The sequence below is a fragment of the Platichthys flesus genome, chromosome 11, assembly GCF_949316205.1.
Source record: "Platichthys flesus chromosome 11, fPlaFle2.1, whole genome shotgun sequence".
In the NCBI taxonomy this organism is placed as follows: Eukaryota; Metazoa; Chordata; class Actinopteri; order Pleuronectiformes; family Pleuronectidae; genus Platichthys; species Platichthys flesus.
In genome coordinates this window covers 21,749,804-21,774,459 of record NC_084955.1, presented here as the reverse complement: position 1 = coordinate 21,774,459, position 24,656 = coordinate 21,749,804, and the positions used below count along the sequence as shown (strand labels likewise).

General features: G+C 42.2%; 1 protein-coding gene across 2 annotated transcripts; it reads right to left on the bottom strand.

The window, feature by feature from the left end:
• Window positions 1-6,835: 6,835 nt before the first annotated feature.
• xrcc1 (X-ray repair complementing defective repair in Chinese hamster cells 1) lies at window positions 6,836-24,436 on the bottom strand. Of its 2 annotated transcripts, none has more exons than XM_062399384.1 (17): window positions 24,001-24,436; window positions 23,803-23,895; window positions 23,419-23,526; window positions 23,167-23,325; window positions 22,853-22,930; window positions 22,372-22,495; window positions 22,016-22,122; window positions 20,516-20,678; window positions 20,200-20,431; window positions 18,267-18,383; window positions 11,172-11,253; window positions 10,976-11,075; window positions 8,704-8,752; window positions 8,075-8,214; window positions 7,684-7,774; window positions 7,514-7,589; window positions 6,836-6,985 (listed from the first exon to the last, which is right to left on the bottom strand). In XM_062399384.1, the coding sequence occupies exons 1-17, from the start codon at window positions 24,049-24,051 to the stop codon at window positions 6,878-6,880; spliced, it is 1,878 nt and encodes a 625-aa protein (XP_062255368.1). In that variant the 5' UTR covers window positions 24,052-24,436; the 3' UTR covers window positions 6,836-6,877. The 2 variants fall into 2 exon arrangements, with proteins under 2 accessions (XP_062255368.1, XP_062255369.1); XM_062399385.1 differs by having other exon boundaries at window positions 22,372-22,492.
• Window positions 24,437-24,656: the final 220 nt, after the last annotated feature.

Below are 24,656 nucleotides of genomic sequence, written 5' to 3'. Positions count from 1 at the left end.
TTTATTAGTATTAAATCTGCGAGTTTGAGCTCATCTGTCGAGGTCTCAGGAAACTGTGGTGTCCAAGCAACAGACCAAACAAGCTGGGAACAGCCCAGATGTTCATCAAGCTGAACAAATGTTACAGTGCACGTTTGAAGCATCTGTTCTGAGGCTCGTTATAACTTCACTCTACTTTGTACAGATTCATTATGGGAACTTCAAAGTCAGATTTACGCCTGAGCCACAACATCACTGGGGGCGAGAAGGAAAAGGTAGCTGCAAAGTAAAGGCATCGATTTAATTTTCAGAATAAACCAGCAGATATGTTCGGAGATAACAAGGTGTTAGACCAAACGCCTGTGTATAAAGATGGATGATATAAAAGAGGCCAAAATGTACCACCGGCCCCCTGGTGGCTGGCTGCAGCATCGCTCTTTAACCCTGCCATATTATTGGATTGGAAAAATGGACTAAACTAAAAAGTCTAAACACACGTCAAACCAGAATTAAACCCAATAGAGGTGTCCCTTTATGAAATCACACTTAAATTCACTAAATTCACTTTTATTAATATCAGTCCCCTAAACATGCCTGATCATTTTCATCGGGTCTATCAATTATTGTTTCTTTCTATATCTCCTTCCATAATAATCCACCAAGTTTTGTTCTAATCTGTCTGGTAGCTTTTTACGAAATCCTGCTTTATATCAAAAAAAGAAACAAACCAAAAAAACGTAATGTCCTTAGCAGAGGAAATACATTATTCTCAAAGATTAATGAATAAATCATTTTTTGAAGATATCTCATCACACAAATATCCTTCTACGCTGTTCATATTTAGCATTGTACCAGTCGACTTCTACGCTTGATGTAATGTGAGGGGACATGAGTTTACCAGCCGTCTCTAGTCATGCTTTCTCTTTACATCAACGACCTTTGCCCTCAAACAGAGACTCAATTAACCATCTTTACATTATCTGCACCAGCATCTGCCTCGGGCTGTGCCTCTGGTCCATCATTTGTTTTTCTGTCCCACACATGAGAGTGAAACACAACCTGAGACACATCGTCTTTGCTGGGAAACCATTTCGCCATGTTCATATTTTGTGCTGCCCGATCTAAGTGCACATAACAAAAGGATGACGAGAATAACCGACAGCACTACCTCATTTTCACTGCAGGAGACAAGCTTGTATTTTCTTTTTCATTACATTTGTGTCCAGTCGTGTTCTTATAAACTGACCTCACTCCTTCAAACTCGAGTTGTCTGATGGCCTTTCTGTCCTTAATCTCCCTTTAATAACATCCAGCAGCCGACGTCAGTCCGTGCCCTGTCTCCTATCTCCGTCTCCTCCTGTCTAATCTCCTGCTCCTACTCTGCAGCTCCTCTCTGGAGACACTTGACAGGTCTATTACTTTCTGTGGCCTCGTATGCCCAACGCCACAGAAAGAAAAAAAAGACAACAACACAAAAGGACTCCTTCATATTTGGCTCCAGCCGTGCTGAAGCCGTACGTAATAATGTGCGATACTTCGTTCCTTTCACTGAGACACGGGACCGAGACACAGCCAGTGGGACTGATGCAGCCGTTCAGCTGCAGGATAATGAACCCAGCCGGGATCGGGACTAAACACATTCACTATTGTCACTCCGCTGCTCTCGGTCGCTCCCAGAGCTCCTCGGGTTCCTTTGTCCGATGATATTTTAACGAGCAGACAAATGGAATTGCAGGACAAAACACAGGCTCATTCACAAAAGAAGCTTTTTCAGAGCAACAACTCAAGCCGGGAAAGACATATGTGGGTTTGTTTGTTCACTTGTCAAGAGGAAAAAAAACCCAACAAGGATTTGGATGAGAAGCAGCCGGTCACAGATGAGTCTGTGCTGCTTCCAAACCTCCATGTTCCTCGTAAACAGTCAATCAGCTGCCCACACGCAGCCTTGGCACCAATTTTGATGGAGTGAGAGGAGAGAGGTGGAGAAAAGGTCATGTCCTTCACATCGTGACAGACAGGGGAGGCCAGATGAAGAGGAGTTTGACTATGTGCCTCTTTCTGGTAACGATCAAGTGGAAAATATTGAGACAGACGATAATCAATAAAACATCAGCTCTCCCGCCAAAGATGTGAAATGAGCCAGAGAGGAAAACAAAAGATGCTGTTGCTGAATTTCAACCCTTTCATGTGAAATCCTGCTGGATCTGTTCACTACAAATAATAACCCCAGCACAGAGTCACACGAGGAGACCTCAACCCGGAGGCGTTTCTGACAACCGACATCTTTTATTCAAGAAGCAATTTTGCATCGACTGCCATCTTTTATTCAAGAACACTAGCAAGCTGCTGTTTGGAAGTCAGCTCCGAGTGATGTGTGCACGTGGAAATTACAGGAGAACAAAAAACATGATCACACATCGACCATCAAAGAGGCAAGATAACAGCAGGATGAGGAAACTGTTATCACAGCTGGCTGCCACTTACACATCTAACCAAATGTCTCGCTGATAAATAAGCTCATCTGACCTTTCTAGATCTGATGCCTCGGAAACTGTTTCCTCAGACTGAGATTCTTCACTTTTGTGAAAATGTTTCAACACGATGCTGCTTTGCCGACAGAGAGCATCACAAAGCCATACAAGGTATATCTATCTGTTTCTGGATTCCAAATGAATCGATCACATTGAGGTGTCGTCATGTTGGAAAAACCATGTAATGCACATTAAATTAAAAAAATACAAAACAGCAAACCTTTCAGAGAGTCAGGTGTAAAAATATGAAGTGCATATAAACCGACCAGGGTGAAGAATGAAATCCAAACTTCCATGGGACTCAAAGTGGAGATGTAATAAACATTAGTCAGTGGGTTCTTTAAGGAACTGCGATATAAACATTTATATTATACCCCTGCTTTCTAGTGTTAGGTAGATTCACACTGAAGCAATACAACATGGACATAATCTGTAATTAGAGCTTTACTAATAAAGCCCATACACACAGTTTTAATCTTGACACTTGACCATAATGGCTCTTTTTAAAAGCTGTGATTTGAGAATCCAATTCACACGTTTTGCGTTTTGGATTCTTATTCACATTTTGCCCTGAGGAAAGTAAAATAAAAACACTTACTGCAGCAGCAAAAAGTCGAATGCACGCGTTTGGAGTCTGATCTAAATAGACAAGAGGCTGTGATGTAGAAATAAAAGTGGATGTTTCGCCCAAGACCGTTCTCCTCGCAGCATCAGCGGGCTGCCGGGCTGCAGCATCCCGCCGAACGTCCCTCCGAGATCCCAGTCAACAGAAACACATGGTCCATGTACACACACACAGACACACACACACACACACACAAAAGTCTGATCACACACAGAGCATCATCGAGGCTCCGCTCCTCCGTCACATAGTTCACCTCCTCTCCCGCGGACCGAGCCCGGGTCAGTGCGCCGGGAGTCAGACAGACTCAGAGGAGGATGGGAACATCTGGAGGTGAGGAGGAGGAGGAGGAGGAGGAGGAGGAGGAGGGAGTTGAGAGGAGGAGGGGGATGATAGGTGTGCAGGAAGAAGTGAAGATGGGAGGAGGAGGAGTGAGGAGGTGGAGGGGAGAGGAGGAGAAGAGAAGAGAAGAGAAGAGAAGAGAAGAGAAGAGGAGAAGAGGAGAGGAGGAGGATAGGAGTGTAGGAAAAAGTGAAGATGGGAGGAGGAGGAGTGAGGAGGAGGAGGGGGGGAGAGGAGTAAGAGGAGTAAGAGGAGAGGTGGAGTTTTACGCTTATTTTATGCACAAAACTCGGCAAGTCAGTTGTTGGTGCAGCGGCAAAATACTCTGCTGCTATTGGCTGAGGTTGATATTGGGGGCGGGGCTGGTATACCTCCAGGTAGCCTGTACTATACACCTACACTAAATGGTGTAGCCCAGTAAAGACATACTATACGTAATATTACATACTATCATACTTTGAGGTATATTAAAGATATAACTTATTATAGATACTACATAGTCTACAATAGTATAATATTACGTATACAACACTATACAGAGCATCATACCTAAAGATAAATTATAAAGGGCTATATAATAGTATTTTACTATGCCTTAACCTATAAAACACTATACAGAGTATCATATATTTATACCATTAGCAATACTTACGATAAATAATACTAAATATAGGCTGCTACATGGATGTAAAGATGGATGACATGGCAGCTTCCCAGAAGTGAAGCCAAAGAATCTCAATTTCCACTTCTGAGGAAAAAGCTTTTGATAGTAGATGAAAAATTTAAACTTGTTTCTGTCGTTCAAAATAAAAAGAGGCTGCAGCCAACAACAGGTTGTGAGCAGAACAACTGGGAGAGAGAAGAGAAAGAGGGCGAGCTGAATCCTGAATCTGCTCTGCTTCGAGCTCGACACGCAGCTCGTGACACACAGAGGAATTGTCAATTTAAATAAGATACCGTGTGTGATTCAGGGAGCCTCCTTCTGATTGGCTGCTTTTGGACTGAACCAGGATGTTTAATGTTGAACGAATACATTTCACTCTTCATGCTGTTGACTGCAGCAAAACTTTGGTTTGAGAACTTCCATCATATTAAGTGTGGATATAGCAATCCTTAAAAAAAAAACTGTATCTGCATCAGCGCTTTGCATTGTTGTCTATATTGGTTTAAATATCCATTAGCGTAAACACTCCAATCTTCAAACTGAGCCACATTCGTTCCAGTGGAGCAGATGTGCACTGATGGAAGACCTTTTTTTTTTTTTACATTGTACGTTACCTGCATGATAACAAGGATTTAGAGAGAGTGAAGTGAAGCTGGGCTGGTTTGAGAAAGTTTAAAGTTTTTTTGTCTTAAAATATAATGTGGATCTTTTTTTAAACTGACCAATAGAAAAACTTTATTAGGGGACCTAAACTAAAATGATAGAGGGCATACTCCAAGGAGCAGAAGTCCCTTTAAATCCGATAGAGCTGCTCTAAATCAACCTCACCCGTAGATATCAGGTATACCTGATTTTATATTTTCCATCAAGATCCATGAATTAAAAAACAAAGGGAAATGGTGAAAATGTTGAAAAAGGAAGTGTAAAAAAAACTCACAATTTGTTAATGAAAGTTTATAACACCTTACGGATACAGAGGTGAAAAGTTGGGATATGGTGTTGACGAGCTGTAAACAAAAATAAAATCATCAATTTATAATCTAATTCACTCCAAAGGAAATACAATCCTGCACCAAGTTTTAACAAAGTCAGTTCAGAGGTTTGAGCAGCTGTAATCCTGCTCACAGAAAAACAGCAGTGAAAACATAATCTCCTCACTGGAGGTAAATAAAGAGAAAAATCCATCAGCTGAAGAAAACCAACACTGTGTCAGATACAATGAGGATTAAAACCCAAACAAGGGCTCGTCACTCAAGGTCACAGCCATGATCTGTTGGAGCCATAAAAATACTAAGAGCAGAAACATAAATGTGACGGGTGGAGATCAGAGACGAGAGCAGTGAGGGAACTTGCTGTCTGATCAAAGCCCACCCGTCAAATGGGAGCACTTGAAATCAGTCCTCCCTCCACGACACCCTGAGAACAGATGGGCCCTAAAAGAGAACGTGACATTGAACCGTGGTGAAGCCGTAAGCTGCTGTAAATTGTCCCGCTCCCCTGAACGGCTGTGACCTTCCCTCTTACGGTTATGAAAAGCACATGATTGATGTTAAGTTGCAGGAAGCTGTACTAACATGCTCCAATCCGGATGAGTGTGTGCGAATTTATCTCATTGGAATCCTTAAAAAAAAAATCCAGGCCTTCTCCCCCATCTCTCGTGAAGCGTCTCCCTCCCAGGTAATCAGCCCTCATGATTCGGTGTCCATCATCCACATTCCAGCTTTCTAATCCCCTTGACTGGAGAGCAGAGGACTGAGTGGCTGCAGGGCGCAGAGGAGGGGAAGTAAATTGGAGAGGGGAGAGAGGGCGAGAGATGAGAGAAGGAATGAAAAAGGGCGAAAGTGCCTCTCGAGCTGCAAACACGGAGACGAAGGCAGAAAAAGGGACGAGAGCAGCTGAGGGAAAGGACCGTTTGAAGAAACACGTTGAGTAGCATGGCTAATTAAAAACCTTTTTTATTTAGACAAAATAATTAGGAAACATAAAGAGAAAAAGGACTAAACGAGTCTCTTTGGAAAAGTGAGCAAACCAAGGTGTGAAGCCCTTTCAGGAAATCTCACATCCGTTGAGTGACTCCATCTCTTGTAATATTTAACACAAATAAAACCAAATCACAAACAGTTTTAAAACTTTTTAACACACACACACACACAATTCATCACACTAACACAGTTCCCCAGACTTCATTTTTAGATCCGAAAAATGCTGCCACATTGAATAACTGGCACCTTTCAGCCGACTGCAGCCTGGTCTCATGATAGTCTGCCCACTTACACAAGTCGGGGTCTTATCAGCGCCGCTGGCAGTCAGCACAGGGTGACAGCTCGTTTCCAGACAGAGCCGGAGGAGGCCGAGCGGCGGCACAGGACCAAGGCGACCAAAACAAGTCTTGAGTCCGTGTGAGGACAGCCAAGGAAAAACACTGATCATGAAAATGTTGCATTGTGGCCAAGCTACGTTTAACAAGCTTCAAATGAAGGTTAAACGATAAATCTAAACCTTAACCTACATCTAAATAGATAAGTTTTTCCCCTAGCTTGTCTAAAAGGTGAATCATTTTGTGTAAAGTGGACAAAGGCTGAGAAAATTTCATTTGAAGTAAAAAAAAAACACATCAATAATGAACAAAAATTAGCTTTTTCTAAATGGCGATGAAACTGAAAAAAACAAAACAACAAACAGTCTATGCCCCCCCCCCCCCCCCCATCGCAACATGTCTGTGTCCGCACAGCGACCTCTTCAGGGGACGACAGAGTACGGCTGATAGGGCAGCAGCTTCTGTCGTTCGTTGATCGAGTGGATCCAAGTAGGTTTGACAAAGTTCAGATTGCCGTTGTCCATCAGTGCCTGTGACGGAGGGGACAGAGACATGGACGGGTCATGAAGTGCTCTTGTTATATCACAGATACGCTCACAGAGGAGGAGGCATCGCTCATTCAGACACTAACAAGCACCTCAAACGGCTCAATCACTTTTAAGCAATAACAAACAGATTCAAAGGCTACTTTTTCCCATCACTGCTGCATTTTCCCCGGGGTGGCAAAAACACTAATTCTCTTAATTTCTATTTTAATAATACCTTTAAAAAATGTCCAAGTGTTAACTGCGTCAAGGAAAACGGCTAAGATGCCTCCTTGCTTGGCCTTTTCTGCCTTTCCCCTCTGAGGGTTTTTGAGGCGACATGTCATTTGTGCTCTTGACTGAGCACTTCAAAAAAGTTCCCTGGAGAGATTAACTTCACTAAACCGTCTTGTTTGTAGAAGGGAATGATAAAAGCAAAACCCTCATTTACACAAATCCTCAAGCGTGAATTAGAAGTCCTTACATAACTTGCAAAGAAACACTGATGAAAGGCAAACAGTGGCAACAACTCACATCTTCAAAAGAGTCATGCCAGCCTTCACTGGTCACCACAAACTGCACCTTCTCCGTCATGTAGTCCTCGATCACTCTGCGGAACAGACAACGCAGATTTAATAACAGGCATTTGCAATTTCTGCCACATCTTTCTTGAATGTCGAGTTATTTCCAGAAGTCTCTCTCACCCATTGAAGGCCACGATGTATCGCAGCAGCAGGCGCCGCTCGTTGTTAGGGAATTTGCCGTAGAGGAAAAAGTGCTTTCCACTCAGGAAGTCTGGAAGAGACGATTGAAGAGGAAGAAGCAGAAGAGTTTAACTGAGGCGCACAGCACTTATGAGCGTAATTATTGGTGCCCTTTGGTGAAGGGAAGGAAGGAGCAAAGTTAGGATGAATAAATAAGAGAACACAGAAAGTGGTGTGTGTGGTGTTCCTAAGAGGCAAAAGAGATATCCAATTATTTTCTGTCTGTGTTTGCAGTGGGCCACGATGGAGGGGAGGACATTTTTCCTTCTGCCGTGAACAGGCTCAGGCGACAGGGACTGGGGGACACGAGGATAAGAACAGAGGGACACACCTGGCAGCTCAGGGATGGGATGATCCTGTTCAGCCTCAGCGTCTGTGTTTTCATCGGTCGACCCCCCGTATGGATCCTCCTCCTTCACCGTCTTCACACCGGCTGGCGCTTTTTTCTTCTGTCTGTTCTCCTTCTCCACTCTTACACAAGGACAAAAAAGACAAAAGCTGTCTCTGAAAAGAAGGAACCTCATTTGTCTCCGTCCCGGTTTCCTGTCTGGACACTCGTTTTAATGGCCGTCACAGAAAACCCACAGCTCTACATTATAGAGCAGTTAAAATGTTAAACTTCAAGTCGAGGGCGACACAATGTTCATTCCTGCCAGTGGTGCCAGTAATGAACCAAAGAATACAACAGATGCACGTAAACAATGCAGGACTTAGAATTTGGTTTTCAAATGTTTTACGAGGAAATAAACTCGTTCTTTGGTGAACATCAATAAATGTAAACAACGTATTTACTGAGGATCAATAGACTTTTGGGCCATTTTGGGGCAGCGATGAATTCAGTGAGCACCACATTCACACAATCTATGGATCATTTTACTACTGGTGCATCGTGCACAGAAGAACAAACCGGTCCACCTCAATATCACACAGAGCAGTTTGGACATGATCGGTTGTGTTTACCTCTGCAGCTCGTCCTCCGTGTCCACGGCAGATTCGTCATCATCAACTCCTGTGAAACCAAGAGTTAATACGGGAGATTTGTAACAGGAAGCTGACACGTCATTTATTACAATAATAGAAAAGGCCAAGCTGAAAATGAAATAGTTTAAGCTTGAAAAGTTTTGTGCATCCAAGATCAAATCTGCGGCTTGTGGGCAGCTTTTCAAACAGAAACAGATGGACAGGGTAATAATAATGTAATTTCCTGAGGAAAATATCAATTCACTTAAAAAACAAAAGGTTGTTTCCCAGTTCAAATCATTTCCTACATTGTATTATTATCCCTGCACTCTGTCCTTCATTTTAAAACCAATTGAATCCAAAAATGTCAAACAATGCTGCTCATATGATGAAAATAATGTAACCTTGACATCATGTTCTCTATAAAATACTATTAACTCTCATTATGCAGAGCAAGCAGAGGTAAAGCAGAATGTATTTTCATCAGCGGTTCAGACAATGTCACCTTGTTGGCAACACTTTCCATTAGCACACAATCCTGGGTTGTTGCGGGGGGGAAACAGGAAGAAGCTCTAATTAAAACATCCTCTCCCTATATGTGCTCCGTGGGTCATTGTGTGTGTGTGTCCTCAGCGATGCAACCCGGCACTTTACTTCTGGCCTCAAATTAACATAGAAATGAGAATCATGCACAAGTCCCTTCACAGCGATTACATCTTCCCTCCGTTCTTGTTTCTTCCCTCGAACTCCCATCCACAGCATGTACGTTGTTCATGTTCTTTACACGGTCGAGTTATCAACCGATAAGTTTCCAAGTGCTTCATAAAGCTGATCCCATTTGGCTCTTTCTGTGGGTTTCACATTTTCCCCTTGCTCTTCTCAACTCATTCAGTCCTCTTCAGCTCGGCTGCTGCCCTCTCGCCCTACACTAGATATTTGGGCTCAATGAATAAATCACTTTCCATGAGTCACCTCCACTTATCCCCTGTTTAAACTACTGTATTGCATTCTCGTTAGTTTACAGGGTGGTGAACCTGTTTTTTGTTTTCTTCTTTGTCACAGTAAATATAGTTTTCCCGTCTCCGAAAGTTATGTCTCATTACAATTAATTTGTGTTGGGTGAACCTGCAGCAGTGGAGTGATTAACTTTGTCCATTTTAATATGCAAATTGAAACCGAAGAGAGAGAAAGGAAAACTTCACTCAATTTCCCAGGCAAAAACAAAACGGGAATTAATAAAAGCATTTTACCGGTGATTACAGTTTGATTCACAGCAGGGGACCACTTTTGCATTTGATCCCCTCTCTCTCTGCCTAGTTCCATCGCTCTCTCTCAATTTTTCACATTTAATTAAAAGGCAAATTGCAAAAACATCTAAAAAAGTACAGGAAACAGAAAATATCAGATGAAAGCTTTCTGCTTTCTGATCCGCTTCAAACGACACATTTAATCTGCAACGACACAAGCATATTATGTTGTTGTTTTGCTGGAAGCTCAACATGTTCACTATGACAAGACTAAGAAATTGAGGCTTAACAGGTATACAAATGTACCATGAGCATTTAAGCATGTTAATATTTGTGTGAAGGAATCTTAAAGATGTCCGCACCTAGTTTCAGAGCAATCGGCAGAGGAGTTGATGAGTCATGTCACCCACCAAACCAATGCTGTGCCTGACGGCCTGGAGAGCAAACTTGATAGAAATTCATTCAATGTTTTAGAGGCGGCCTGATTAGGGGATTCAATCCCATTTCTTCTCTCGAGGGCCTTTATAGGAACGTGTTTGAACTGCGGCTTTAAGTTGATAAAGATAAATGATCAAGACTGAGTAATTGTACTAATAGTCTGTCCCCTTGTCTAATTGAAACTGGACTTCATATGTGTTTAATGTACCTTTGGCTAGTACAGATTGTTTTTGAGAATTGACAGTTCAGATCCCAGGGAGTGAGAGGAATTTTTTTTTGAAATAACTTGTAAAAAAATGTTTCAGAACTTTTTCACATTGGTTTTCATTCTTCTATTTCCTTTATTTCACCTGTTCAGTGATCCGAATGGCCACTCTTATCCTTATCGTGTCACCCTGCCTTCCTGTCTCAGGTTAACTTCAGCTCCCATTCAATGGAAAAAAACAATCTAAAACTTTGTAAGAGCAGTAACGTGCTTTCTTTCTTTTTATGTCAACACCAGTTTCTGTAGAAGATCGAATCTTAAACCACATGTCAGGTAAAGTTCAGGCCCTTTTGTTAACCACTTGAAGTAGTTGGATGCAAACCTGGTTCGTCCATATCCGTGGAGCCACCGTATTCATCCTCGTCTTCACTCTTCACAATGTTTTTTTTGGGGGTGACTTGTCTCTCCTGCTTCTGTGGAGTCTGCAATAACAGCACGGACAGGATATTACAACTGATAGTTACCAACAAGAAAGATCATCATTTTTTGTAGACTCGCGCAAAAACACACAACCGTACCTTTGTATCCATTTCCTCTTCACTCTGGTTGTCCACTTCCATTTCACTCTCCGAGCTCGACTCGCCACCATCCATCAAATACCTGAAGCAACAGAAGAAGAGAAAAAAAAGAAAGGATGAAGAAAGTGCGTCCGAATGATTAAAGACTGGGGAGAAAATGATGCCTGCACAATATATCGTGCTCCAAACCGGCTTCTCTAGCACACTGCAGTGGCCCTTTTAGCAGGCAGTAGTGGGACATAGCCACATTTAACAAGGAAGACATGATAAAGATATCGTTTCACACCAGAGTGTCTCGATTGTCTTTAAAACGATACAACAGCCTGTATATCAAATACCTTTGACGTTTGCATGTTCTTGAGCTACAGCTTATCCCCCGCCCCCCCCAAACACATTGTTGTGTTTTCGCAGCCACTTTGACTTAAATGCCTGTCGGTGGCTGTCGGTGAACTGAAACCATGAATCAGGACGGATGGCTGCAACCCTGCTCCAATATCTCAAATTCTTTCTTGAGTTATAGGTTAGATGTTACCAACAATGCAGCGTGGCAGCGCTGGGACAGATGGAGGGCAAATAAGCAACGACTGAAGAGCAGAGTTTTATATTGAGATAGAACTGCATAAATTGTCTGGCTGTAAAGTGCATACCTTCGCCAAAGCCCAATGGACCCCTTATGAATCCACATTAAAATTCAAAGGAGCCAAACTTTTAATTTGATCTCCCCCCCACACACACACACACACACACACACACACACACTGCCCGCACTCAAAAATATCAGTCACCTTAAGAGACCTGACTTTTAAATCAACCCCCATGAATTATTCAAGAAAACAAGACAAAAGGTTGAAACATATCCTATCTCGCAATGATAGTAAAGAAAACTTCCTGGATCCACATCTACACCACAAAATAAGGGGAAATTGGTCGGTGGTCTTTGATTGATCGTGCTGTCTAACAGATGAAAGCATGACCTCCTGGGTGAAGGTAATAACAGCAAAAATAATCGGCCTTTACAGGCTGTGCACAACAATAGACATTATATCCTCTTCGACAGAAACAGCAGTGTATCGGTTCTACAGTGCGCAGCACTATTGATTAACCATGTTAACCCACCGGGATGGTGTGCAGGGTTTTGTTGTCACCTGTGTGTCTGCTCAACATTGCGTGGAGTCCCCAAACTTGATGGGAAGGGTCTCTCAAGAAGATTAACTTTTGGAGCTGGGAGGACTTGCACAAAGTTCACTCATACAGCGCAGGACCAGTTTGTTTATGCTGAATTCTCTCTGCCCACTGGGAATAGTAAAAACTTTATGGATGCTTTAGCTCCAACTTGCCTTTAGAAGAGAATGTCATGGCATTTTAAGCTCAGAGATTGGGTATCCCCTAGTGAAATGTTCCTTGGTAGTCTTATTTAAGTTTCACCACTGAGGTTTTTCCTACACAGGCTTTTTTTACCTGAACTTTCAGAGAACAAGACATTTTCCGATGCTGATGATCTATGGGGGGGGGGGGGGGGGGGGGGGGACTTTCACCTTCCTACTGGGCGAAACCCCTAAACCTCAAACATCTCCTCCCACTTTGCGGCTCCGCAAATATGTGCACTGTCTGAATTAAGACATTCAGACATATGATACACCTGACAGCATAGTCCTTCATCTTATCTATTTTCATGACAAAAAAAAAGGGAGGAATAATGTGTCAGATTCTTCTCATCTGAGTTTGTTACGTTCCTTTTTCTCACAATAAGAACATGTGATGAATTCAATTGAATCTATTCAAATTCATGTGAAAAATAAAACATAAGCAAGACTGCAAACAAAGTCTTATACACATAATTAAGTATAACTTCAAGAAAAATGTTAAACAGACTGCATTGTGTTTTTTCCAGTCCTAACGACCACTCAAAGTGCTTTACAGGTCACATTCATGCATTAATACAGTGATTCCATAGTGCTTCTCTATCAGTCACACAGGGTTCAGTGTCTTTCCCAAGGACACATGCGGACTGGAGGAGCCGGGGATCAAATGGCTGACCTCTCCGATGAGCGAACGACCATGACCCACCTCCAGAGCCACAGACGCTCAGATGCATAAAATATGTAGGGGGTGTAGTGTCAGACGACCTATCGTGACTCTGTCTGTAACGTTCTTGGCTATGGTTAGGCAAGTGTGGCGGGGGAATAAAAATACTTTTCTTATTACTTTAAAAGCGAAGACATAAGTTTGGATAATGATGAAGGAAATTGGAAGGACAGGAAAAACAGAAAAGAACATAAACACACACGAGGAAGTGACATTTCTCCCCAAATCCTCTCTATATATAACCTCAAGCCATGACTGTGCATCAGAGCCAAGGTGTTATTTTTTCCACTCACACTAGGCAGACACATTATGATGACCATTGCTTTCTTGTTTCATAAAACTAAGTGACTAGGAAATTGGAAAATGAAAAAGGAGACTGTGGACAAGAGGAGCAATGCAGCATGTCCTGCTTATAACAATAAGTCGCATAATTAAAGTAAAGCAGACGGTGTGCTCAACCCAGACGAACTGGAGAGGTGTTTTTCAAAAGATGAAAAGATAGAAATGATAATAGTTCAATATATATTGATCTTATCTAGTCCTGATGTTCACTCAAAGTACAGTTTTACATTCACACACAGTCGTACAGTGCATCTATATGCAGCTCTTTCTCTGTGAGAGGTTAAATGGTTCAATTCTATTATTTTATAAAAAACTGTTGTGATTATATTTTTTACCTTATCTCCTGTCACCCTATTAAACAAATAGTTTAGTGCAATCGTGTATAAACTACAATTCTAGTAGTTTTACCTCAATAACTACTACTGTATACTTCTCCACCTGTTTGAGATGAGTATCGTTATGAGGTGTCACTGTGTGGTAAAGCATAGACCGATTCACAACTAAAACGTTATACGATAGATTATAATAATTATAGTAGTTATAGTAATTATCTTTTTTTTTTTATAATTCAAGTACATACTGGTTCTTCTTTAAATAATTTCTTTGCGATTAAAATCTATGTGCCACATATTAATCACGATGTGATTGTGCTGATATTGTCACCTACATGTCGACTAGTTTCCACGTCCTCCTGGGATGTAGCAACGGGTCCTCGGCTTTAATGAGAAATTGATTTACTTATTCAGTCCCATTGTGATGGGACGTTGTAGAGCCACTTGAACGTTTTCTGCTCTCCCCTCTTTTGCTTCCGTCTCGGGTTTCTCGCTGATTGGATGACGTACACGGAGAAAGTATTTCTTGCGGCGCTTATGTGATGTCACAATCTCATTAATATATATACTTATTCTACATAATAAATATGCATGGCAGGAGCCCAGTGAAGCTGTGCATTTGCCCGCAGATGCTCAGTGACAAAGTGTTTGCGTGCATGATGGATGGGGCAACAGTTAGAGGATGTGAGTGTGCTTATTTGTTTGGGTACTTGTCATGATCAAAGTAAGTGGTCCTTTTAATTACCCATAGCAGATGCAGCTTTTAAATAAAGGGTACATCATCAAAGCTGCACACTCAACACGCAGCACAATAGCGGAGCTGGACAGGGCTATGACAACAGGAAGCAGGGGGAGCAGCTGGGGAAGGAGGGCGGTGAGGGATCCTCAGCACAATCAGAAACCTATAAAAGGCTTACATGAGGGGGAATGATGACATGCTGCAGAGAACTTGAAGTAAGGATCAGATTTCATTGAACAATAGGAATGTCTGCCAATGGTCTTCAGATGTATTTTATTTTTTAAAAGCTGTCTGAGCTACTCTTCATCTTTCTTCGTTGATTGCGTTCAATTCTGGCGATGAAGACTATCATTAGCAAATGGATTTCTAACCTGCAGACCACTCCATGCCGGAAGTCAGAGACAACAATCTCTCTGAAATGACAGTCTCATCGATACAAGTAATCATTAAGCACACGAGACAAACTAATGAAGGTCTGTGAATCTTCCTGCTGTGTGTTTGTGACCCGAATAGATCCGAAACCTCGTGATTATCTCTGTTATTGAGTACTCGGCCATCACTGGGTCAATTGCTTGCAATATTTTGGAAAGAAACCACATCCATGGTGACAGCTTGAAAATGCAAAGGCACACTCGTGCAGGTAGGGAAATTGAATCCCTGTTTTTGACCCATCTGGTGCAGGAGACACAGAGCAGTGAGCGACCATGTACGGAGCTCGGGGAGCAGATGTTGGGGGAGAAAGGTGCCTTGCTCAGGGGCACTAGACAGGGTAGGGAGACTCTTGGATTTTTGGACCGATCAATCCAGGTTCGTCTTTTGTTGTTTCTCCGTGGAGTCGAACCAGAGACCTTCTCTGCCCATAGTCCAAGTTTCTGCCACTAGACCACCGCCTCTCGTACCTCACCATGGCCTTGAAAATCGGGGCCATGTCTCTGCTGATGGAAGTTGTAACGGCAGCCAATACCTCCTTCCATCCTTGTGGTGCTTTGCCATATGGTGTGTCGTGGGACCAAGTATTGTAGTACTTTTTTGCAATCAAAAATTAAGCTGCTAATGCACGCAGTTCTCAGGAGGATGGTACAGGCGGATCTGTCCTGCCGGCTGTGTGCTATACGTGTACCATTCATCCGGGTGCATACTAGTGTTGCACGGTGTACCGGTACTAGAAAGGTACCGCGGTACCCTTACGTTAAAAACGATGCGGTTTTGCATATTTTTAGTACCGGTACTTCATTGAAATAGCAGCAATCAGAGCACACTCGCTGTTCCGCTCCCTGTCACTCTGCATGCAGACTGCGAGGGGCGGGGCTGCCAGCTCTCACACATGCAGGCGGCCCTCACTCACAGCGAGTGATCTCAGGGGAGACATGGATCTTGCCGACCGTCCTCGGCTTATTGAAAAGAAAGATGCGCGGAGTGAAATCTGGAAATTATCTGGCGCGACCGGGCGGAGACATAACAAGTGGGGCGCGCGAACGGGACGGTGAACGTGCGGCGCAACTAATGCTTTGACGTCCGCATCTCTTTAATGGCCCCTCTGCAGCGGCTCCCTGTACAGTGTTCATATGTTGAACGGTAACGTGAGGGAACGTCACGTTAATTTGTCACGGCTCCTGGTTTTATCATGCTGGCCTGATACGATGCTGATTTGACAAATTAACGTGACGTTCCCTCACGTTACGCGTGTGTGTGTTTTTGCGCACTTCGAAACATTACACCCCAATCACTTGAATGTGTTCTAGGCCTATTGCATGTATTCTCGTTTAAGACGTTGATCTAGCTTTCAATTTGGCTGCAAGAACGTAGCTCAGTTCATTGTCATAATTAAACTCAATTAAGTAACCGCTATACATGCAAAATAACCTATAATTTCACCCATGTGGGCCTGTAGGCTAGTACTAATAGGAATGCCATTTGTTAAGTGTCCAAAAAGCTGGGCAGGAACAAGCTGGTAAAAAAGGTAACCTTACAGATGTTTAATTTATTACTATCAGATAAACCTGTATTGTATCGTATTTGTGGTATCGTATCGAAAGTATCGGGTATCGTGATATTTTGGCAGGCATAGTATCAAAGTCATAATTTTGGTATCGTGACAACACTAGTGCATACACAATGTGTGTTCACTGGCAGATCACATTGATCAACCCTCATCACCTTGACCCTAGTGGACATCTACTTTATTGGCAGGTATCTAGAAACCAGGAATTTTACTGATTTAATGTTTCGAAGTAGGTTGTGAACAGAATAATCGTCTAAAAGTGGATCTTCATCAAGCAGCAACCCATCGTGATGTCACCTGCTGGTCTGCGAATTGTCTTTTTCAAGCCTGGAACCTGCTGTGCTTTCTCACCTATTTGACTCTCAACGTGACCATAATTTACTAAATTAACATCATGCTGTATTGAAGAGGATTTGAAATTAGAGATTGGGACCATAAACTTCAGAGGAAACTCATAACCTTCTATAGAAACCTGATTCTTTTCAAATCAGTGACATGGCCCTCTGCTTGGAATTACAGGTTTGTGGCACTTCTGCAATTGTTTTAACTTTCCAGACACATACTTAAGGTTCATTTTATATACTGCCTATGGTCTTCATTCCTGGAATCCTTAGACACCCCATCAGAATGAGAGCTCTGTTGAAAACTGAGGTCGACATGATCATTATGGAGGCAACAAGTATGAAGGAATTCCTGAAATGGTAAAGCAAACCCAGTACAGTGAGATTTCAATTAATTTGGACCTTCCACTGCCCAAGATGAGTCCTCAGCTCTGCTTTATTCAATCGACACAGATTCGGCTGGAGCAACAGCAGAAGGCCTTGATGCTATAAAAGCTCTCCCTGTAATGAGGCATATAATTAGACAGCTGCTGGAGCTGCCTGGGCTGAAGTTGTGATCACAGCAGGTATCAGCTGCTCAGGGTTACAATGTTGGAGCAAGTGGGCAACGCCGCTGTGAGAGGTGTATTTTTATTTATTTTTTTTCACGATTATTTATTACTGGGTCAAGGTCAGGATTCAGGTTATAGTTCTACATTTTGCGAAATATATGCATTTTCTTTCGTCCTCAATTAGAGGAGAAGTTAGATATCACTGATGTCTAACTTATGTTCATTCCAGAGAGGTTAGGGGCTCCAGCGAGCAGCAGGATACTGAGTCTTAATGAAGCTGGTGGGTGGATTTCTTACCTATAAGACGGAGCTTGACTCACTGTATCTCCACTTTGGCCTTGATGCTATAAAAGCTCTCCCTGTAATGAGGCATATAATTAGACAGCTGCTGGAGCTGCCTGGGCTGAAGTTGTGATCACAGCAGGTATCAGCTGCTCAGGGTTACAATGTTGGAGCAAGTGGGCAACGCCGCTGTGAGAGGTGTATTTTTGGGCGCTTCAATCCGCGTGATTGCTGAGTACAGACTGCGAGAGGTGCAGTTGTGGCTTTAAGAGAACATATTAACCAGATGAAGCTCTGCGGAAGCTGAATTTCCTGCAGCTGTTCCAGTGCGAATGCCTCAGCCTGAGCTTTGGGTGTAAAATTCAAACTCAAGATATCGCTTCTTAATCATTGGTTTGGTTTTTATTTCGTCGTCTCTTACCTTTTATAGGAGAGCTGCTCTTTCCTCTTGTGGCAGTCCATCACCCATTCTTTCCGTACAATGATGCCCCCTGCTGATTTCACCTGGCTGTACTTAGGCGTGTTAGCAAAGGCACAGCTGGAAATGAATAGTTTGAGAAAAACACAGGGTTACATCACTAATAAAAGTAGACATGGGCAACAGTCAGGCAGTGGATGTCAAGATGCAATTAAAGTGAAATACAGAGTGTGACACAATCCTGACGTCTGTTCATCATACAAATTAACTAAATATATCTTTCCATCTCTAAAGATCGATGTTTGAAATACATGTTTGTACTTTTATGTATAATATAGTTCTATATATAAGAATGTAGAGTAATTTACATCTATTAAATGTTTATTTTATTTGCCACATTTGCCACATGTGAATGACACTGTCAAAACAGGATCATCCCTGACCTTCTCAGTTACCTATAACTTCCCTGTGTACTGATTTGTATAGCGAGTATTCCCGACTGTGCCAAAAGTGTAAACCTCTGATTTCACAAGCTTAAGTTATATGGACTCCAGCAGCATCAACAAACGACTGACGCCCAGCACAGCACAAAGCTGACTTTTTTGCTGTTGTGTTGAGTCCAAGAATGAGTGTGAGCAACATAAATTATTTTTAATAACAAGGGCTTTCTTAAATGTAACACATTCACACATTTAAGAAGGCTGATTTAGTCATTTATCATAATGATTATTTCTGCTCAAAGCCATATTAATGAGAGAAGTCCCACAATTTAATCACCACAATATTTACCTCTAACAAGGAGGCTATTTTTCACCCCTGTCCGTTTGTTTACAGTCATTTCAACCAATTTACAGGGAACAACTAATGGATCTTGATGAAAAATAATAGGCACATTTAATCTGAGTGATCTACTCATCTTTCTTTAATCAAATCAGCTGCCAAAAACCTGCCGTTGATTTGCAGCTCTTTAGCATTCACTCAATAGTAATCTCTTCACTTTCTCATTATGGAGCCACATTTCTGAGCTGTCTGTCGGTTTATTAAGAACGAGCACGAACAAGGTCTCTTAAGGCAACAACTGTGGTGGGAATTTAAAAACCCTTTTTTAAGCTTATAAGTCAAAAAAGTAAATAAGCCGAGGCACGTATGTTATTGAGACAACACAACCAATTCATTGCATCCAATTGAAACAAAGTCCAGCAGACTAAAGTGTGTGGAAATCCTTCCTACTACAGGTATTTACATTGTACACATTACATTTACAATGTTAACTCTTTTATGATCTATAACTGCTTTCAGACATGCAGCAGAATTTGCCTGAAAGTCTGGACACATTCTCGGCTTATGAAACAAGAGTAGTACCTAACACAGAACACGATTCTTTATTATTGGGTCAAGTTCAGGATTCAGGTTATAGTTCTACATTTTGCGAAATATATGCATTTTCTTTCGTCCTCAATTAGAGGAGAAGTTAGATATCACTGATGTCTAACTTATGTTCATTCCAGAGAGGTGAGGGGCTCCAGCGAGCAGCAGGATACTGAGTCTTAATGAAGCTGGTGGGTGGATTTCTTACCTATAAAACAGAGCTTGACTCACTGTTTCTCCACTTTTGCGCTAAACTAAGCTGCTAGGTGCTGCTTTGTATTTACTTTGAATTGGTGCCTTAAATGTTGCAAATGAGAAATGCATCAATGAAATAGAACAAATCTCAGTAGAGCACAATACCTCTGCTAAGGTCTAACAGTCCACTTATGAAACCACATTTAAATTCCATAGATCCAGATTTGTTTTGGGATATTCACCCAATGACACACATTTTTTTAAATCAACAAACACACAGGAGTGAAATCGTAACTTCCTTAGTGGAGATGATGATGGCAAACACTAGAGCACAACTTCAGAATGCACTTTTCACGTGCCACCAGCTACTTACATGAGGTGTGTGGCGCCGGACATCCAGTCAGGCCGGTACTTGGCTCCCATATCCAGAGCCTTTTCCCTCAGCTCCCCCCTGTATGGGTTTTGGAAGCCACTGAGTACAAACACCACCCCTTCCAGGATCCGGTTGAATGGGACCTGGGATTTTGTTTTCTGTTGTTTGGGTTTAGTTTCGGATTTGGTCAAACTCGGCCTCTTCTTTTCGGGGGACTTCGGTGTCAGGGAAGCTGGGGACACAATTCAGAAAGTCAAGGAAATTCTCTAAGAAAACCATCTAAATGCTGCGATTGAGACAATAAATGAAGTGTTACCTTTCGCAGCGCTGGAGCTGGATGCGCTGGCTGGACTCGGTTTGTTTTTGGGGGTTGCGGCTTTACCCTCGGGTGAGCCAGCAGGACTTGTTTTTTTCGTAGGAGAGGGGCCAGGGGCGGACTGGCGCTCTTTGTTGAACTCATATTTTCTTTTTGCTGGTGGCTTTGTGGAAACAATTCATGGGAGAAACTGAGGATTAGGCACGTTTCATGATTAACTCACAAGAATGACAAAAATAATGTGCAAGACCATGTTGAAGACAAACTTTCTCTTCATTTAATGCCAAAAAGTTTAATAAATCGTGCTCAGTTTTTTCCAATTTGTAATGCATGAGCCTTCTGAAATAAAAATGCCCCGCGTGTATGTAGAAACATTAGATTGGAAAATGTAAATTAATAATTCATAGAGGATTTCAAAAAACGGTTGCTTAACAATTACAGAAGAAAATTGGATACAGGACTGTAACCACTGGAATAACTGCTGAGATGACTTTTCAATACACAGAGAGTGACAGGGACATTTTCTGAGTTGGCGTGTCGCATTTGCACAGAGTTAAAGTAATTTATTTTTTACTTGTGCCAGGAAATGCTGCTTCAAGCTGTTGATGAAAGCTACAAATTCAATCTGCTGCATATTAAACAATTGTGTTTAAATTAATTGGAAACAACAAATGAATTTGTTTTTCCGAGAGATGTAATGAACTTGGACCAATAATACATTTTTCAGCAAAACACAAAACAAGTAAGTCTTCCAGGCACGGACTGTGTGTTCATTCCCTGAATGAACGCACTGTTTCACTTGTGCGCGGCGTGTGTCACTGTGGTTGGTACAGTGGGAAAACAACATCACGGTGACACCCGCATGACAACAGCACAACAAATGGAAAGATGCTTCTCCAGGAAACGGCACAATCTGAACACACGCCACCTCAGATCTGGCTTTTCACCAAAATGAAGTTTTAGGACATTACATGAAATTCTACTGTTAACATCCGTGGGACAGGCTGCAGTTACACAGGATTGATGAGTGAGTGTAATAATTGTAAAATGGACCAGAATGATGTGTGTAGTATTATGAGGTTTCTTGAATGCACCTTTGTGAAAATATAGCAGAAAATGTACTGAAATGAAATGAAAATAATTAACTATGTGTAAGCGAGCGAGCGAGCTGATGCCAGCTCCTTCCTCCTTCATGATAAATGTATTGTGCCAGTTCAGATGCCTTTACTGGCTGGTGAATGATTTGTTATTTGCTGGATTATTTAACCGAAATAACCGACAGCAATAAGAGTTTTAAAGGTGAGGAAATTAACTGTTACTGTGCTGCACACTACTTTTCTGATATTGTCAGCGTAACGGAAATAATACTCTGCTATGAAACTTAAGAACCTGTGCAGGCTGTACATAAAAGAGTGGTTATAATTTAAAAAGTATTGATGCGGGTTTCATATATATCCTAGAATTTAGTTTGGTGGAGAAATAGCTTGTGTTGTTTAGTACCTGTGGCGAGACAGTGCTGGAGGACGAAGCCTGGCCCGACAACTGGGAGGTGCCACCGGTCTGCAGAGCAGCAGCAGCGTAACTCAACCTCTCACTCTGAGGAGACACTAAAGTGGAGAAGTGCAGAGAGTTGGTGAGGGAGCAAAAATGAACCATTCCCACAAAGTAGCACAATAATGAAGAAAGTCTTTGAAATCACGTCTTTGCTGTCGTCTCCTGCTACAATTCAGAAGCTTTAATTACAACCTTATTAATGACCTATGGATTTATTGTGTTTATTCAACCTCATTATCAAAAGGACCTGAAAGAATTAAATTGGCCTTCGGCAGCTTGTAAATTTGAAGGAATGGATTTACCTTTGAGAGAAGGACTGGTTTTTGTCGTACTGTCCCGACTGAAGAAGAGACTTCCCGGCTGAAGGCTGGGCCCAGATGACGGAGACTCTTCCTTCACCTTGAACTGTCCCAACTTTGTCAGCTTCTGACAGGAGACAAGAAGAAAATGTCCGTGGCCAGAAGAAGAGATGGAGGGACGGACTGAAGGTCTGAATTTGACAAATGATTTCAAAAGCTAAAACACTTTCCTTTTGTTGTTTACTTATTTATAATCAAGTAGTTTCTGATTCTAAACTATTACAGTATGATTACAGTCAATCTGTGACAATGTCCTGTGGTTACTTTGTGTTCAGACAAAATGTTACTATTAAGATGGTTGGCTTATTTTGTAACATTTAATAATAATTTTAAATTAATATATACAAACTAAAACTCAGGTATCTAATCATCAAGGCCTCAGTAAAAAATATTTTAAAAAAGGACAAGATATTTCAATACTTACAGGGGAGGCTGCTGGAGGAGGATCATTTTTGTCAGGCGGTGAATGGAACTTAACAAAGGCCAGACCGTATGCTATGTTCTATGTACAAGGACCAAACAAATGATTGTACACCTTTCTGTAAGAATCCACTTTCATCATGTAGCTCAACGACACTGTTGTTGAGCATGTGTGAGGATTACATTTGCTCTATATGTCCTCTTATATTATTTCATGGCGAAATTTCTGTGATAAAATCAAAGAGTTACCTAAAACTACTGATGCTGTTCTTGCTAATTATTTCATCAAGTCATGGTAACACTCAATGCAACCTTTACCTTGCTGTAAGGCTGGCTACAAACAAGTTTCACTCTGTCCCACTTCTCCTGGGCTGCACTCTTTTGCAGCTGGCTGGGCCCAAAGAAACGCACCCGGTTCAGATTGGTGCCATTGCGGCTCTCAGTTGGAGACATGAAGGAAGACGTAACCAGAAGAACCTGAAGCAGACATTAAACAATAAATCAATCACAATGAAAAAATGGGATACAGATCACGTGCAAACATTAATAGTCAAGATAGTGACAGAGTACCTCATAATCCTGGTCTCTGACAGCGGAGGAATTCCCAACCAGCACCTCGATGAAAGCTGAGCCTTCATTTCCGATGTCAATGCTGTGCACCTGCTCCTCCTTCTCGAGCTGAGCGAAGGAAAACACCAACAATAGATAAATTAAAAGTTAAGATAAGCTCCTTTTGTGGCCACAAGCAGCACAAAGGCTGGTAAATATCCTTAAGTCAAAGAAAGGGTAACACATGCGAGCACAAACAGTTTTACATATCGAGAAAAATTACTTATTATATCTTCATTTATGTTAAGCACCGTCTAAACACTATCACAACATCTGACTTCTGTTTAAAGGTTCAGTGTGTGGGATTAAGGTGACAGAGATCTATGGGGGGGGGCAGGAACTCACCTGCAGGATGACGGATGTCTGCTTCTCCCCGGGTCTCGCTGCTTTCCACTTCCTGTAGGTGTCCGAGCTCAGCAGGTTGTCCGCCTTGTGGGTCTGTTTTGCGGGATGACAATGGATGAGTGAAAGGGAGGCTGACCTTTGAGCACATACACGAATCTCACTGAACATTACACAGTCGGTGACGGAGGAAGAACTCACGGTGTCCTCGGTGCTGCAGGACACAACGTGCTTGATCTTGATCTCGGGCATGGTTGCTGTTGATTCCTCACGGATTCAACGCTTCGTGGCAAGTTAACACAACATAGAACACACGCGGCGTCCTGACAGTGGAGGAAACTACAGCGTGTTCCTGTCCAGCGACAGACAGCGGGCTAACGTTGTTAGCACGCTAGCAAACAATGGGCTGGGCGAAGTTTCCCCCGGTTGGCTTGATGGTTCCCACGCACACACCGCGCTCCCACTAACGAACCTGTACACGTTTTGTGTAGCTGACACGCACCCGCTCACTCTGGCGCTACAGGGCACATCGGAAAACGCACGATAACACTTTTAATGTTAAGATAAACGAGGACGGAGAAGTCATTTTCCCACCAAAAGCCCGACGTGTGTCGTGTTGTTGTGACCACGCAGCTGTTCCCAGCCAATCAGCGAGCCTCTTTTTTTCTTCTTCTACTCTTTAATAAGCGCATCACCGGGGAATGTCGCCACCAACTGTTTATAAGATATACACATACACACACACACACACACACATTCACAAATATACTTTCTGATTCATTGGATTTAATTCTACAACTCTTTAATATACATAATCTTGTTTTCATTATTCCTTTGTTTATTATTTATAGTTTTAT